This window comes from Eptatretus burgeri, chromosome 16, assembly GCF_056783735.1.
Source record: "Eptatretus burgeri isolate ZD-2024b chromosome 16, Ebu_testis_v1, whole genome shotgun sequence".
In the NCBI taxonomy this organism is placed as follows: domain Eukaryota; kingdom Metazoa; phylum Chordata; class Myxini; order Myxiniformes; family Myxinidae; genus Eptatretus; species Eptatretus burgeri.
The window spans coordinates 22,224,834-22,242,385 of NC_140976.1; the positions used below are offsets into that span (position 1 = coordinate 22,224,834).

At 42.5% G+C, this 17,552-nt stretch overlaps 1 protein-coding gene across 3 annotated transcripts in view; it reads right to left on the reverse strand.

Moving 5' to 3' along the window:
• Positions 1–768: 768 nt before the first annotated feature.
• Positions 769–17,552, reverse strand: part of LOC147010698 (glycerol kinase-like) — a 50,339-nt gene continuing 33,555 nt past the window's right edge. For all 3 annotated transcript variants that reach the window (XM_085859075.1, XM_085859076.1, XM_085859074.1), the window contains 16 exons: positions 17,498–17,552; positions 17,179–17,258; positions 15,004–15,141; positions 14,781–14,890; positions 14,597–14,663; positions 11,930–11,965; positions 9,685–9,752; positions 9,508–9,550; positions 7,837–7,917; positions 7,115–7,193; positions 6,803–6,899; positions 6,045–6,129; positions 2,569–2,689; positions 2,228–2,371; positions 1,973–2,053; positions 769–1,842 (listed from right to left, as the gene is read on the reverse strand). The exon at positions 17,498–17,552 is cut by the window's right edge and continues 23 nt beyond it. In XM_085859075.1, coding sequence (XP_085715201.1) covers positions 1,838–1,842; positions 1,973–2,053; positions 2,228–2,371; positions 2,569–2,689; positions 6,045–6,129; positions 6,803–6,899; positions 7,115–7,193; positions 7,837–7,917; positions 9,508–9,550; positions 9,685–9,752; positions 11,930–11,965; positions 14,597–14,663; positions 14,781–14,890; positions 15,004–15,141; positions 17,179–17,258; positions 17,498–17,552 — 1,290 coding nt within the window. In that variant the 3' untranslated portion in view covers positions 769–1,837. The remainder of the gene's footprint in view (positions 1,843–1,972; positions 2,054–2,227; positions 2,372–2,568; positions 2,690–6,044; positions 6,130–6,802; positions 6,900–7,114; positions 7,194–7,836; positions 7,918–9,507; positions 9,551–9,684; positions 9,753–11,929; positions 11,966–14,596; positions 14,664–14,780; positions 14,891–15,003; positions 15,142–17,178; positions 17,259–17,497) is intronic.

Here is a 17,552-nt window from a genome sequence, read left to right on the forward strand (position 1 = left end):
ACACAATGACGTCATGCTGGGTCATTTTGCTTATACTGCACAAAGCGGCCAACGGTGTCAATTCTGCACCAGCTCCTCAAGAAGACTGCCTGACATTCTGCACCAGATTCTCTGCTAGGCTCCACACAAGATTTTTAGAAGCCCTTCAATGAGCCATTCGGCCTGAGATGACAGAGCTATGGGTCGTGTCCCTGTGCTCTGATCCAAAAGGGAGCAATTTTGCCCAGATCCCGAGCCATTCTGTGACCATGCCAAAGCGACCCACCTCAAGCCCATTGTGTGTGGGGAAACACAAGCTTGCACATCGGAGCCAAAAACTAGCCGATGGCACCTGTAGAAAGGGAGGCCTTACCCATCATCTGTAATATCCCCTTTGTATTGTTTGTGTATTTAGTAAGTAATAAGTTTTCGTACTACAACAGGGAAGGGAATTGGATAAAGTGCGTTGTCCTTGGAGTTTATTTATTTTATGTTGCTTGAGATCAACCCTTTTATTTTTGCTTTTCCTGTGAATGAATGTAGTTTAATCTGGCAACCATAAACGTCAGTTCGTGCTTCCATGCGACGAGCCTGTGGAATTCCACGACTGTTCGTTTCTCATCACATCAACGACTGCAGTGATTAAACGCATTAGTATAAAGATCACCTCTTAACTGCTTGGTTATCTTTGTGGCATGATGCATAGTTGCCACCAATTTGGGTTTCCTGACATTCTCTAAATTCCTGCAACAATATATAAGAATCAAGCATATAAAACAAGTGCAACTGTTAAACATGAAACATGAAATATGTATTCTGTGATTCAGAAAAGTAAACGCAACCCTCGATAAAGTTTGATGTTTCGGCTGATTCAAGGTGGAGAATTTAACCTTTTACCTGAGAAACAATTAAATTGAAGTCATGTGATCACAAGGAAAATTCTACTCTTGCCATGGTCATTCTATAATCACATCATGGAGCATTTTAAATCGCATCCAAAATCTTTCCTCTCATTTCATTCCACTAATAAATTATGGAAATAATTTATATTGCGACTAGAAGATTAAGAAAAAAACCAAAAAAAATATTAATGGTAATCAGACTTGAAGTTTTTAAATAAATAATATGTAAGTTATTTCCATGACAACCCATATTCAGCAATTAACCCACAACCACATTCAAGAAAAACAAAGTGCATACATTTACTGTTTGTACCATAATCACAATTTGCATAGCTTTCGTTAAATATATTCTGGTTATTAAATAAAGCGATCGCAAGGTCTTCGATAATAAAGAACAATTTCCCAGCAAACATACTGCCATCTTGAAACAAAGTGCCAAATGTTTAGGTTTTTGCGGATATACCGTAATTATTGTTTTGAGCAAATAGTCATTATAATTACAGTCTCTCAGGCCAAGAAGGCATCGAGACACTTAATTACCGGTTGTGAATATTTGCAAAGCAGGGATTTATTGTGGAGAGGTCACCACACTCCATCGCAGCCGACTGTCAGAGCCTCCCTCAACTGTAGCAGGAATTTAGAAATCGGTGAGGATACAAACGTACAATGGCCCACTCTTTTAGAAAGCCTGGGATGAAAGGCCATGATGGCTGAAGCATCCATAAGTGGTGAATGCTTGCACATGAGATGGCGATCTTATTAAATCCAACCTTGAGATAATGCCAACAAAATCGTTTTTCAAGTGTATGAAACTGCACATGCAGTGTAAAAACAAGTTTTCATCCTGAAGTGCAAGCAGGGTGAGAAAGACACGAGATATAGTGTAGAAATGAATGAGATCCTGTGAGGACTTGAGTTTCTTTGAGACCTTTTGAAACGTCCAGCCCAATCTTTTATCAATCTGAAAATGAAAACAATGACACCACAATCTTAAAAAAATATATATCACAAACTCTTTGTTATAAAGAAAATGTAAAATAAATGAACAACAATAACAACAAAAAGATGAATAGTGGTTTATATATCCTTACGCTTTGTGTGCACCACTGTGGTTTCCCATCCACGAGATCGCTCAACGGCTTTTCTCCAGAACTGCAAGCGTGATGTGCTCTCTGCAAAGCAATACAACAAAATTGCAATCATTATGACAAAACAGCACTATCAGCAAGAAAGAAAGAAAGAATACTTTTGATGAAAACTGAAAAAAACGATAAAATAATGTATCTGGCAGATATATTACACAATCAAAATCCACATTAAATCGCACAAGGATTGCATAGCCATACCCTCTGGAGCAACCTGAGGGTTGAAAGTTTCAAAAGTGACGTCAAGCTGGTCTTTCTGTTCCATGTGCCAGACTCCGACGCCTTCTGCCATACCAGCTGCTATGGCTGCTCCCAAGGAAGTTGTTTCGGTGATGGAGGGTCGTGCTGCCAAAGATATGATAGGAAATGTAAAATAACTGTGCTTGTTTGGGAAGCAGGGTCATTGAACAAGCCAACAGACCTGGAGAGATGGTTTTGGAAGAGCGGGAGGTGGAGGGGGGAGGGGGGCTTTATGACCGGGTGTATAGTTCCAGAGAGGAGGGAGGCATTTCTGATTGGGCCTGCAGTCACTGGGAACTTACCAACTGGGATTCCAAGGATGTCTGCTTGGAGCTGCATAAGGAGGTTGGAGGACGTCATTCCTCCATCAACCTGTAGCAACGCCAAGACGTTGCCACTGTCCTGTTTCATGGCCTCAAAAATCTGAAGAAACAATAAATTCAAACCGTGTGTGATACGATTCAACATTAGAAAGGCTGAGGCCCATAACTATTGAGTCATATCATTGTTGGACAAGATTCAAGAGTCAATTGAAAGCATATTTTAAGATTGCAAACATGATGGAGATCATGTATTTTTTTTTTTTTTTTTTTGCTTTCATGTAAAGTGCATGGAGATGTGTTTATCAAGTGTTTTACGTGCTAGATTTAAATTATCATTATTATTTAAACATACATGTCTTATTTTCATACCTCCCCCCACCCCCCCAACTCATACATGCCCCCCTGCTCCAATATACTTCCATCTCTCTCTCTCTCTCACATACATATACATATACATATACATTGTTGCGGCCACGGATACTGAGACACCAGCTTGTCACTCAGGGGGATTAATCCCCAGTTGTCCTCGGGAGAGCCGGACCTGGGGCCACCGCTTACAATTAACGTTGTGGTACGGTGGGTTGTTTTAGAACCTCAAACACCACCCAGTCAACCACGAGTTCCAGTGTCCGCCGTCCAATTATTCCGTTTAACAAGAGGTCATGTGGTTACCTGAGCGGGGAGCACGCCCTCGGCAAAGCACCAATATTATCTGATTAGATTTTAATTAGGGCGGCCAAGCGTTTTAACCGCTGGTGCGCGCCAACAATTTCTTGGTCAAATCTGTGGTAATTACCTCCCAGTCTATCTCGGTTCAGACAATGCTAGACCAATAGAAGGAACGGACAAACACGGACAGGTTGGAAATCGACAAATAAATTCTTAATAATAAATAAATAAATAAAAAGAACCTTTTATTTTCTGAGGTAAATAACGAATGAATTTCAAAGCAAAATCAATCAAAATTCCAGGAAAGAGACAAAGAGCAGATGCTTATTGGGGGGTTGACTTAATTACAGCTAAACGCAGACAAGGGTACCCAGCAAATCACTCAGGGGGAGGGGAGGGGGAGAATCATCTCGCTCACCAGAAAGTCGTCCATGAAGCGAAAATGTCCTGAAAATGCGTGCGTGCGTGCGTGCGTGTCACGTCAGTCGCCAGCACCCAGCTTTGCTGTGCACCCTCTCGTGGGAGTGCGTTGCGATGATCTAATAGCTAGGGTTGCTTAAATCATTTTCTCCTTCATTTCGTCCCCACTCTTCTTTTCATCTGATTATTCCTGAGGTAAATCAGCACGTGCAGCACCGCGGTGAGGAAACTGCTACACAGAGCCCTCGTTCCCGGGCGAGCCCTAAACCAGGCGTGTGCGGCGAGCCATGTGTGCTTGGCAGTGCGGGATCATCGACTCGGGCTTCCGATGGTCTGGGGAGGATTGCCGGTTGCATTAAAAAGGCATGCGAATGAATATCTCTTAAGAGGCTGCACGAATGGTGTTTTTCACAACCCAGGAAACACAGTCAGCACGACGCCCACGCTGCACGAAACGCGTACGGAGGCCGATAAAGACGACATGTTGGGCGGGATACGAGCGTGTGGAGTAGAAGCGGCTTGTTCCTTTTCAACCTCAATATCCGACACATATTGGTGTTCACCCCGCGCACACGCAAGCGGAGTTGTGTGAAAGCGAGCGATGGCCACGTGCGTAATGGCCGAACCGCGCGCACTGTATGGAAGGTGCTCGAAAGCAGACACGTACGCCGCTCGTGAAACGTCCATGTATTTATCCATGGCGATGTACCTTCGGCCCTCGCTGGTAGCAGTGGATTCTCCACGGATGGTGAACGTCTTCTCGTCTCTACGGCCAGCGAAGCTGCAATCGAGCCGGGGAATGTAGTGTGGGCCACGTTAGCATACACGGAGCGAGCGCGTTGATCGACGTTAGTCGAACGCCCAAGCGGGCATGCGGGACCCTCGACCGGTCGCCCGGGCACGGCCTGGGGGCTTTTGCAGGACGAATCGCGTGCCAATTTCGGTGTGGGGGATTCATGTCATCTCGTGGGGTCGGAGCAGAATATTTCCGCTCTGGAATGGCCTTGCCGGAAACGAAGTGAGGCGGTTTCCGGCCAAAGTTGGCGGGCCATGTGAGGGGTCGGGGCCAATTGGAGCGCCTGATTCGGGTGATGAAGTTTTGATTCGGCATGGCCCCTACTCCCGAGCTGCGGGTCCTATAAAGGTTGGCGCAGTCCCTCCGCCTCTCTCTTGCCGCTCTTGCTCTTTCTCCGCCTCTCTCCCGCTTTCGCCTCACCTCAGACACCGCCACGACCCGCCTCCTGCTGTCTGGACTCCGCCTCCTCATCTCTGCCCACACGACGTCGACCCCACCCGCCTACCACTCCGTCCTTGCACTCTGGACTCCGTCCCTTCTCGACTCAAGCTCCTCCTTCACGAACAAGGTCTTCACACGCGCGGCTGAAGCCAGAGACGACGCGTCCACTGTCGGGTACCGCACCACAGAGCATCTCCCCCCCCCCCCCGAAACGTATTGGTGGCGCAACGTGCTATCAAGCACAAAGGCACTAAGATCAAAGACTCAACTCCCTCCCTTCCTGGTTCAAAACTCCCTCTTCATCGGGTTTTCTGTGTCTGTGTGTGCGTGTGAGTGTGAGTGATGGCGCCTGTCTGCTTAAGTAAGACCGCAGAAGATTGTTATCATTATTATTGTTATTAATTTCACGTGAAGTCTGCTCTGTGTCCCCTTTTGTAAGTTGATTGCAAATAAATAATTATTAGGAATGTTCCCAGCTCGTCTTTTTGGTTTCTTTCATTGATCCAGCATGGTCCGAATCCTAGCTTAGCCGGGACTTTATTTCCAACGATCCGTTCCTTTTAGCCGGTACGTCCTTGGCAGTATCGCTCGGCTGCATCCGATCCGGAAAACTGATCCGGTTCGGACAAGGCGTACCGAGGGCGTGTTCCCCGGTAATTAAATCACGTGATTAATTTGGTAACCTGATTAACCCAGACGGGAGGACCCTAGGTCACGCGGTTGAGTTATTGGCATCCACCGTCGGTTAAGTGACCCACCGAGTCACGGAATTATCCGTGTGCGACGGCCTACAATTCCGGGGAGTCTGGTGGGAACCGAGATAGCTTCCCCCACCTAGTGGTCTTCTCACCCCGACCCCCCGGCCCACAACAATATAATCATAATCCACCCTTGTCGTCTTCTAAATTTATCCACTTCCCCCAACGATACGATAACAGTAATTTCTGATGATATGTATATATATATATATATATGTATGTATGTATGTATGTATGTATGTATGTATGTATGTATGTATATATAAATAACATCCTGCTGAGAAAATGTTCAGAGCAGATTTATATGAATATGTACAGCTATCTGAAAAGATTGCATGTTGCTGGTTTAAGTCTGGAAGATGGCATCTCACCTCCCCTGTCTGAAAACAAACGGCCTCCATTGTTGCGAAGGCGATGTGCGACTTCTTGGTGTGCCGAGTGAGCCCACAGATTATCCTTGTGAAGAAAAGGAAGAACAAAGACATAAAGGAGAGAAAACAGGTGAAAGTGGATCAACAAAACGATTCCACAACAAAACGATGGATTCATTCAATCAGTAGCTATCACTTGTCTCTTCAAATCCATTTCATACCACAGCTGCAGTTCACTCCACTGACATCTCTCTGTTGTACATGTGATTAAAACAAATAAATTATTTATTTTAAGCCAACATGTACAGATGTTATTTGCCTCAAAGTCATGCATTTCAAAACTCTTTTCCTTTCAGAACTCGAATGCTTCGCGAGATGCACAAGTAATCCAAGTAACAGAAGCTACCATCATGCTCCCTCTCAGTGGTGATGGCCTCCAAGCAGAACTTTGTTTTTATACTGGCAAGCAAGCCCAATTGCTCACATTGAAGTTACCTATATTTATTTTTCAGTCGAGGTGGCCTACTCTTATCTTAAAAAGAATGTTAAAAAACGACAAAACTACATTTACAAATCAATACAAGGAAATAAGACAGCTAGCTTTGAGTGTCATACAGATAGGTGCATGCTCCGAGGTGCAGCATCTGGCATCCATGTCAATCACTAATGGTTTTGGAAAGCATGATCACAATAACTCATGATTGTGGAAGAGATCAACAAATGCTGATGCATTTTATAAACCGAGACACAAATCTTACCCCCGTGCAGTGGGGTCCCAATATGGTGCATACAGGCCAGAAAAGGCAGGAACAAAATAGCAGCCACATGATGCTCCGGCCTGTGCAGCCAGCTGTTCTGTGGGTTACACATTATATGCATCCTCAAAATAGCTCACGTTATTAAACAATGTTGTTGTCAACTCGACATTTTTCTGCAAAGCAAACGTCAGGTGATGTAAACAAATCGTTTGAGATACATGTCGATCTGGATTCAAACTAAGTTCTCGAGGCCACACACGTTAGCCATTGCTCTACCAATCACCAAAGGTATTTCACCATTAATTCACATACCAAGGTCCTCTGAAGACTCGATGATCCCAAGATTGTCTCTCAGCCATTGAACCATGCCACCGGCTATCGCCACTGATCCCTGCAGACAGATGTGCACACCAACACAGCCGAAGACCTTTATAGAAAGACTCGATCTAACAAGGTCTCACCTAATAAGCTAGATATGGGGCCAGGTAAACTTAAGAGGCTGTCATGTTCAAGTCACTACCATAAAAAAAAAACTACGTACAATATGTCATGCCGATAGAAAGTCTATACCCCCTTTCAAAATTTCCACCTTTTGTTGCCATATTGCCTGGAATTAAATTCCATCAAATCATACTTTTCTCACCTTTATTTACACATCGTAACCCACAACTTCCAAGGGAAAAACAAATTCTACACATTTCAGAAAATTAAACATAAACTGTTCAGCCTGGTGGAGGTATGCGCTCTACCGAATGCTGATCTAGTTACTGCATGGAATAGTCTTCCTGGAAATGTAACACAACCAAGCAAGGTTGTGTTGAAAAGGTAACACAACCAGTAGATAGGTTTAACTCCTCCACCCCCACTGACAGTGAATTTAAGTTGATAAACTCTTAGATTTAATTAACGTGGAGTTGATGATGGGTCAAATGCTAGATTTAATTAATGTGGACTTCCAGTGTCAAAGTTCCTTGTGTACCCTTGTGTATTTGCATGCGTTTGTGTATACCAAACGACTCCTGAAGTCATCTCACCTCCAATGCATAGGATGGTACTTGTCTTGGGCCTAATTGGTAAGCGATCGTTGTCAGTAGGCCGTGGGCAGATGACACAGGCTGCGAGACAGTGAAACTCAGTCATATTTGATATTTACATCATAAAACCCACCAATGTGGAATTATGAGAAATAATGAGGTGAGGATGGAGCAGCAAAGATTGAGACTTATTTGGCATTAAGCTCCTATGGCAATTTATACAAGTTGATCAATGTACTAATGACACATTTAGTTTTCTACTGGTGTAAGAAGTGGGATCTCTCTATCGAGTGCAGCCTGTGGCTGCTGGTTGCATCATTGGTTAGGACGTGGCTGTGCCGCTGATGCAGTGTCCCCCTTACCAGTACACTGGTGCTCATTTTGCCGACCTCGGAAGGATGACAGGCTGAGTCAACCTCCTGATTTATTTTAATTCAGCGGCCAACGGGGCTTGAACTCAGGACCCTAGGATCCCAAGCCGCCACCCTAACCACTAAGCCAACACCAGGCTATAAGAAGTGGAATATGACAACAAATCGAAAAATGGAACAACTGGCTGAACAATGACAGCAAGATGCTGTTCCAAAATATGAGAAAGAATTTCATCTTCAATAATAATTACTCTGATGATGCTTTTCACCAATGGCGAGCAATTTGAATGAAGGCCTTGTAGGTTGTCAATAATTCATGTCGGCCAAGGAAAGACCTAACATGACAGCTCATACCCAGTCGGCAGCTGGCTTTGAAGACTATCTTGGAAATATGGCCTGCCAAAGAAAGATTGTGGTTAATGGTAAAGCCCAAAAGTTTGAGTGACTTAACCTCTTCAAGTGGTTCGTTTAGGAAGTACATGGGAGGGTTTGCCAGACGATCCTTTCGGAAAGATGGGGTTGATTTGTCGGGGTTAAAAGACATATTTGAAGTGTTGGACCAGCTCCTGATTCCATCAAGGTCTGCAGAGAGGGGAGAGGCTGCCGCTTGCCTGTCTGAAGCATGAGAAATAATACAGCAGAGGGTGAAATAGTCAGCAGAGAGAAGCAGGAATCTCCAGGGAATCAGAAAGATCATTTTAGCAAAACGTCAACCAAAGAATGGAGTGAATTTTCAGCTACGTTACCAATAACCTGCTATCAGCAATAGTGACTGGAAAGTTAACACTACAAGTCTTAAATTGATGACAATCAGGATGGAAACAACCTTTATAGGGAATGGCACCCTGTAATAGTTAACACTAAACAGATATCTCAGAGTTTATGTACTTGCTTCTGAGTTGTCCAACTAATCATTTTGCGATTCCCAACAAAAAAAAGGATCCTGATGCTTTGCAGACAGTGTGTCACAATATAAAGTACAGCATCTTTTCAGATAGGACTTTAAGCTAGCTGTCCTGTTGACTCGCACTTAATTCAGATGCAAACGACTTTGTAAAAGTCAGCCACCGTGTGTGAGTATCCTCATCAAACTCCAATTCTCACCCCTCACTGCCACTGAGATGACGCAAACCACTTAGCTTAATATTACTCGTCATGAGACTGCGTAGTTCACAATTTTTCATCAGTGAATGGTATGCTTATCAGATTCCTGAGTGAGAAATAATAATGCACACATTTTACAACTTCCGAAAAACCATGACACGTAACTTGTTTTGAGATAATTTCCACATTCTCCTACCTTTTCTCCTGTGTTGCACAAAAGGAAGCATCCAGTTCCGTAACTATTTGTGGAAGAAGAAAACGATTACATTGTAAGTGACATCATGACTGCAGATAAAGTATGAGCAAAGTAGAAACAGACATATGTTGTATTATTGTTATTATTGTAAGACAAAGCAGAAAATCTGGAGCCCACGTGTTCTTGGCTTGGCCACTTTTGAAGCACAACTGTCCCACGAGTGCAGCTGACTGATCGCCCAAGCACTGAAAGGCACACACACGAGCCACAGATAAGAGGGATGCATCAGGTTAGAGTTGACTAATCAATACTACAAGAGAGCAGTTTGTCTGTCCGTATGTCACCAGTTTTCTCAGAGATGGGCAAACAGATCTTTGTCAAACTTTCAGAGGTTCATCTGTGAGTACCAGGGAAGCTTTTAGACAAAAAAGTTAATGAAAATTTTGAAAAAAGATAAAGTTCGATTTTTTTTTTTAATTGCTTTATAGTGGTCAAGCTTTGTAGCTATGTGAAAGATATTAAATGATCTCCCGACCACATTCCTTAGTGGGTGAAGGGAAGTGAAATAAATAAATAAATTGACCGGGCCACTGCTGGGTACCCCTGCGAGTGTAATCTAAATTGTACTTTATGCACGATTCCTCAAACAAATGAACAACATTCTATATTTGGCAGTTCATGCTTCCGCATGGGAGACAAATGTTTCAGAAAGATGTACCATGTGACATCAGAGGATGTTAGCAATTGGCTGCCAATTTAACATCCTGTACGTGTACCTTCGCATCATCATTCAATATCCGTCCATACATCTTTGAACCACTTTAAAAAAAAAAGAGGATTCCGAGTAGAGGACATCCACTGTTTCCCCGTTTTGTGATCATGAAAGGTCAGTGACGTTGAGTTGGACGGGAAAAGGTGCATCCACTTTATTTTGTTTAAGATTAATTAGATAGTCTTTATTCTATGATTGGAATGTACAGAGACATTCAACAACATAATCCAGTACGTCCCATTGTAGTTATTAAATATTTTTTCAATCCCCAGGTCATGCCAAGAAGAGCAGCTGCATGACCATTTTACAAGCTCCCTTAATCACACATATGCCAAGTCCAATAGAAAAATTATATGACATGACTTGTTTCTAAAGCTTGCACCTGTTAACACACGTCTCACCGGCCCACAAATCAACTGTGTTCTTCCAATGTATTGCATCTGCAACTCTACAAACTACAAGATCAGTACCATTTCAACGTCACCACCAATATTCTTCCTATACACCTTAACCCCAGGAACTATCAACACGTTAATTGAGATGCATTAGTAGTTTATGATAATGCATACGTGGGTGCACCGGGGCGTGATAAAGGAGAGTCATGCGACCTGCCCATGTTCCGGTGCTGTGCTGTGTCCATGCCTGGATTAAACCTATCATTCCCACTTCAGTCTTCATCTCCGTTTATTGAATACATTACAGTGGGGACGAGGATGTCGATAAACAAAATGTTTGCATTTCTGAGCCACCCACCTTCATAAGCTGCATATATCCCCGTTACTCTCCTCCAATACTAATATCACGTCCCAACCTCTTATATCTCCTCTTCCTCAACTCCCCTTCCCTTTCTTTTCATCATTTTGATTTTCCTCAATTTTAACAACCCACATACCTCACCACAATTCGTGTAAACAAGGTCTGCAAATGGAATTTCAAGTCACAATAGAAGCGTCCTGTTACAATGGACATCGGATTGAATCCCGAGTACACAAGGCACAAAGGTAGTATCACAATCCTCAAACTGGAGAGTTCATAGAACACATTACCCCATGCTGTGTTGGGAAACAAGGACATGGGCAGGGTCTACAAGCAACAAATTTCATTGGTCGTGACGACGTACAATGCTGCAATATTTTGTCCAAGCACTGCTAAACGGCAGTGGTTTGAAAGTGCCAAACAGGCGATTTGTGTTTTACAGTGTTCAAGTATACGATTTAATTGCATTTTAAAGGTCATGGAAAAAATTCGGAAGTTTACCACCGTCGATGCAGCATCTTTTACACCACATTACCCAACACGTTACATTAGTTCTTCATGGGTTGTACGTGCCCATTATGATGTCCTCAAAAATAGTACGTTTCCTGTTTGGAATGATTTTTAATTTTGTCTGACTGCCAAACAAGGCAGACAGAGTAAAAAAAAAAGATAATTATCTCACTCCTCTATGCGCATGCACAAACGAGACAAATTCAGAACCAAAGTACTGTTAAACTGCAGGTTTGTTTTCCGATTCATGTCCAGATTCGTGGTCAAAATATAACATTTAATTGAAATGAAGTTGTTCCTCGATCATAAACTGACGTTTGTAAGCAAGTGAACCAATTGCTTCACCCCGCTTTTTGCTTCACGTGCATGGGGGTCATTACTTACCCCAGAGATGGGAACCCCAGAAAGGCAATCGATGGTCTGTAAAACACAAGCAGTAGGGAGAAGCAACCAATGAATGGTGGACCATTACTCTGAGAGTGCTTCTGAAGGAAACAGACATTTAGATGACCAAGTGAAGAGGAAAAATGGATAACAAAAGAAATGTGAGGAAAGATGAAAGAACAAAGGAAAGAGAAGCATGTGAAGAATGAAGTGGATGAAGATATGTTTGAAAAAAAACTGAACGATGAACTGAGAAGAGAAACCAATAATGTCAAAAACAAATGACAGCAATAACAATGTGAAGAGCTGGAAGAGAAACTTAAGTATTGGAGGGCAGATATAATTTATGTAAGGCATTCGAGAATTATCAGACAAAGGCAAGAGAGGAAACAGAAGCAAGAAAAATAAAGATCTTTTGAAATGGGCAAAAGAGGTAAGGGATGGATGGAAATAGTACAATGATGAACTTTGCATAAATAAGAAACCGGAGGTAAATTAATTAGAGAGAAATGATATCAGCTCTGATATACTACCAATAGAGGTGTTAGCAGCAATCAAGCATTTGAAGAATAGGGAAGCAGATGGTGTTGATGGAATACCAGCAAGGATGACAAAACAAACAGGAACGGAACTCCGTAGAGAGCATACCTCAGCCAGACTAAACAATTTACGTTTTGTGTCATACTGATGGGCCATATCTGCATCCAGACCTAAACCAACATCTTATCAGCTTGTTCTAGTCACCCAACCAATTCATCCACCTAGTTTTGTCGTAATCTGTCCACAACTTTTTGAGATATTGTGCTATATATCGTACAGTATTTGGCCCCATCTCTCAATAGTGAAGAATCACTTAAAAATATATAAAAAAATTTCTCGGATCTGTATCTTCACCAAAATCAAATAAATTCTTCCTGGTCACACATCTAAACTGCACAGCAAATTTCATTTGTATCCGTCCACAACTTTGAGGTATCCTGTTCACAGACAGACAGGGTTGAAAACATAACCTCCATCCACCTTCGTTGATGGAGGTAACGATAACGGCATTCTGTTGAGCGTATACCTCCGCCAGCCTGAACAGTTTACATTTTGTATCCCAATGATAAGCCAGAATCTGAATCCGGACCCTCACCAAAATCGAATTGGCTTGTTTTTGTCACCTAACCAACTCATCCACCGAGTTGTGTCAACCCATACATAACTTTTTTCAGATTTCGTGCTATACATCATTTTTGGCCCCATCTCTCAATCGTGAAGAAACATTTAAATTATAGTATCCAGATCTTCAGCAAATTCTCATCGTATCATCTTTGTCACACACCCAACCTGTCCACAATATTTCGTCCAAATTCATCCACAACTTTTTGAGATATCCTGCTCACAGAGACAGACAGACAGACAGGGGTGAAAACATAATCTCCATCCATCTTAAGGAGCAGAGACAATTTGGAGAAGAGAGCGAGCCGACGGGTTGTGCAGGACTACATAATGCAAGAGGAGAATGGCCTAAGGATTTAATGAAAATGTCCATGTTTCCCTCGCAAAAGAAAGCGATTACTACAGAATATAAAGACCCTCAAGCAACAAGTCTGATTGCACACACATTGAACATCGCTAAACGTCTTGATGCAAGAGTTGAGGCAAAATCAAATTAGTAAATAAGCAAAGATCAATTTGGTTTTTGAAGAGGTTGTGGAGTACGAGAGGCAATTGGTATGACACGAACGTTAAGAGACAGAAGCATGGAATTCAACCAATATCTTCAAATGTGTGCCCTGAACTATGAAAAACTGTTTGACCAAGTAAATTGTTCAAAGCAAGTTCAGTTTGTCAAAAGTAATGCAGAATATTTGATGGCCAGATGGCTGATCAAAGTTGGCCAATCAAAGATGGTGAACGAAACATCTTTCAGCAAAGCGAACCATCAAGAAAAATGACTGAGAAATTGAATAAGATACTCGTTAAGACCTGAGTATAGTGTTGCTTTAAATGCGGTCGCGATATGGATCAAGATGTAGGCTTGGTCAAAGATTGAGAATGTCTGTATGGCAGATCATTATAGCAACAAGGAAGTGTTCGAAAACCAATCCACAAGAGAACCTCAAATGGAACTACAAGGGAGTCAAAAATGTGCCCTCTCCCACCTCCCCACCAAACCATGAAGGAATTGTCGTGACCAGTGAAATTTGACACAGATGTTAGTCCTTTCCGATGTAGCATCCAGCCGGTTTTTTACATTTTACCAAAGATAGGTGTGCCCTATCCCATTGGAATAGAAGTCGTGTTTTGACCGGGAAACCTTTTGAAAAGGGAGAGCTGTATGACACCCCCATATTAGCCAAATACATTTTTGGATTGATTATATTGTGAGAAGAGAAGGGCTATTAAAAGCGGTCTGAGAAGGAATAATTGATGGAAATAGGCCAAGAGGGAGAAAAAGGAAAACAATTGCTCAAAGGACTAAAGGAGGGAGGACAGGAAACAGACATGAACAACAGAAAATCATGCAAGATGAGAGGTAGAGCTGAGAACTTATTATTTGGCAGATCATAACGATTGGATGAAGAATATAAATATATAATCTTTACAAAGCTCAGGTGCATTTTCCCCCAATTTTGTATCAAAATAATGAAATGGAAAAAAAAGTATTCGCAGTAAACTCACCATCGTAGCGTAAATCTCTGATGAACTTCGGACTCCCGGTAAAATACTCATGGGAATGTTGAAAAACCTGCACAGGATGGCCATGTCAAACTTTTCATAACGAGTGCTACAAACAGGTCAACAAAGCCACATTTGTACCAAAGCACAGTTCCACTTGGCATGGCGATTCCGCATGTGGACTCACTCGCACAACTCAGAGTCCCATTCGAGCGTGTGGATGTTGAAAAGCATTGTTCGGCTTGCATTCGTGACATCAGTAAGGTGAACTCCACCATCAGTTCCACCGCTAAGATTCTGTAAAGCCCAAGACCCAAACGATTACAGAAATATCACTCGTCAGCTCAGCAGCATCACAACCAATATCCAGATTCAATTACTTTTGATATCCCATGGGGTGATGCCCTCACCCAAAGTATCCACGTGTCAACGGTTCCAAAAAGTGCACGGCCATCTTGTACAGCACTCTGTACAGCTGCGCAGTTATCAAGCAACCAGCGTAGTTTCACTGCACTGAAGTACGTGCTAATGGGAAGGCCAGTCTTATCCTGCATGCATGCACAAGCGATACCTTTCACCAAGCACATTGATAATCCAATCATATATATATATATATATATATATATATATATATATATATATATATATGTATACACACACACACACACACACACACACACACACACACACACACACACACACACACACACACACACACACACACACACACACACACACACACACACACACACACACGTTGTGAACTGTGGTGTCTGTCCATGCATTAGTTTGGCTCCCATTTATGGTGGCCATGATGTAACAAAGTTTGAGTGTAAAATGTATATTATGCTCCACGCTTGTCTTGCCTCATGCATATTCATATTTTGCCTCATTCATATTTATGCTCCGCCCATGTGTTGCATAATCTCTGCTACAGAGGGCGAGCGGACTCTTCCTTGGGCCGGCGGAAAAGTCACGTTTTTTTAAACTGATGCATTTGTAGTATTTTATATTAAAGAAAAAGTGATTTGAAACTCTGAAGTGTTGGTGAAACTGCTTGGAGCATTCTTATTCAAGAATCAGGACATGTCGGCCATTACAGGATAGCAGCCGCTTCCGGAGCAGCATTTGAAAAGCTGCTGAATGGTTATTTTGCATTTTCATTTCACTTTTCTTGATGCAATATGGTCAGTTACTTTAGTGTCCCTTCCAGTAATCTTTAAAATCAACATGAACATCTGGATTAAAGCAGATTAATACAGATCTTTGTGGAGTCACACAATTTAAATTAGCTATATTTTGCCATCTTTTGAGACAAATCCAACCTCTGCTGCCCGATGTTGCACCACCGTTTTGCGGTGGGTGGTGTAAGTAACTCTGAGTGAAAACAAAAGTGCAACAGAATTAACCTTTTTTAAGTTTGTGAAATAATTTAAATTGATAGATTAACATAAACTTTTCCCATCACTGGGGATGGGAACTTTTGCGAGTTGATTCGGACAGAAAAATTCTGCATCGAGTTGGCTTGTTTGACACCTCCACCTAAGCGCGTTGCTCATGATGCTGGGATCCCAGATTTAAATCCCATACCCTATGTTGAATTGTCGATTGTCTACAAATAGGAAGCCTGGTGTTGGCTTCACGGTTAAAGTGGCTGGCTTTCAATCTTAATCTCCTGAGTTTGAGCCACTGTCGAGCAGTTCAAATAACACCAGGTGGGTTGACAGCCTGTCATCCTACCGAGGTTGGTAAAACGAGTATCAGCTTACTGGGAAGAATGAGCCGTTTGAGTATCCTGCATCGGAGTGGTGACCCATGCAGGATTGCGCCCCCAGCCAATGGAAAACTGCCTCGGCAACCTTATGTGTCTGAAGATGTGAAATGTGTGGTTCTTCTTCTACCATTATCCTTGAAACATATTTTAAAAAATAAACCAAAGTCTCCTCATGTCCGTTTTGTATGCAATATTTAAACAAGCAATCCTTCATGAGCCTTCAACACCATTGGAAGAAAGCTTAGTCTTGTGAAACGTACTTCTTCATTTGTATGCAGCACAAGACTGTGGGTAGCATCATTGGCTGAGAGTGCAGATGTGCTGCTGATACAATGCCCTCTGTTGGTTAAGGCAGGAATTTGAAATTTGGCCATGTTTCCCTTTTCTTGGGATCTTTAACATCAACCAACTAAAGTTGGCAGATGAAACGCCCAGTTCAATGTCCATCGGAGGGACAGCACAAACAATGATGAATCACCCTGCCTGTGAAACACCGAGATGACAGTTTATAGCTGGGTCAGGACTCAAACCCAGGCTAGACAGCTTAGAGGCGAGTGTGCACACCTCTCAGACATCGTGTCCACCTGTGAAATGTACTTCGAGAATGCAGACAACACATTCAGTTTAACAATGTCTCGGGATGGACGTGGATAGAAAGTATGCCAAGTGAAAACGTCAGCAAGTAAAATAGTACATTAATTAAATAGATGAGAAGGTGTTATTAGGAGAAGCCATTATAGATAAAAGTTTCCTCATATAATAATAAACAGCATGACGTACAATGGCTGCCATTTATAGTTCCCAAGCTGACCTTTAAGTGATTCTGGTCCCGTGCTGGAGTTGCATCAATCAGTCTCTCCACTGTCAGCTGTGTTCGCATGTCAAGCCACACTGAAGATATGGTGAACGGAATGAATGGTGCATACAATATGATACGTGGCTTGGTGACATTCTATCACCTCCAACCGTTGGTTCCATTACAGGCAGCACTAATTAAAGAGGTGATTATTTTAAGAGGAACAGGCCTATATATGTATCCAAACCAAATAATGACCACGACAAGGTTACAGTCAACTCCACAGTCAATGCAATGTTGCCAACGAGTGTGTCAAAGTAAATGAATGTAGTACCAATGGCATTATGCAATGGCTCCCCGGTAATCTGGTCCCAGACGATGGTGGTTTC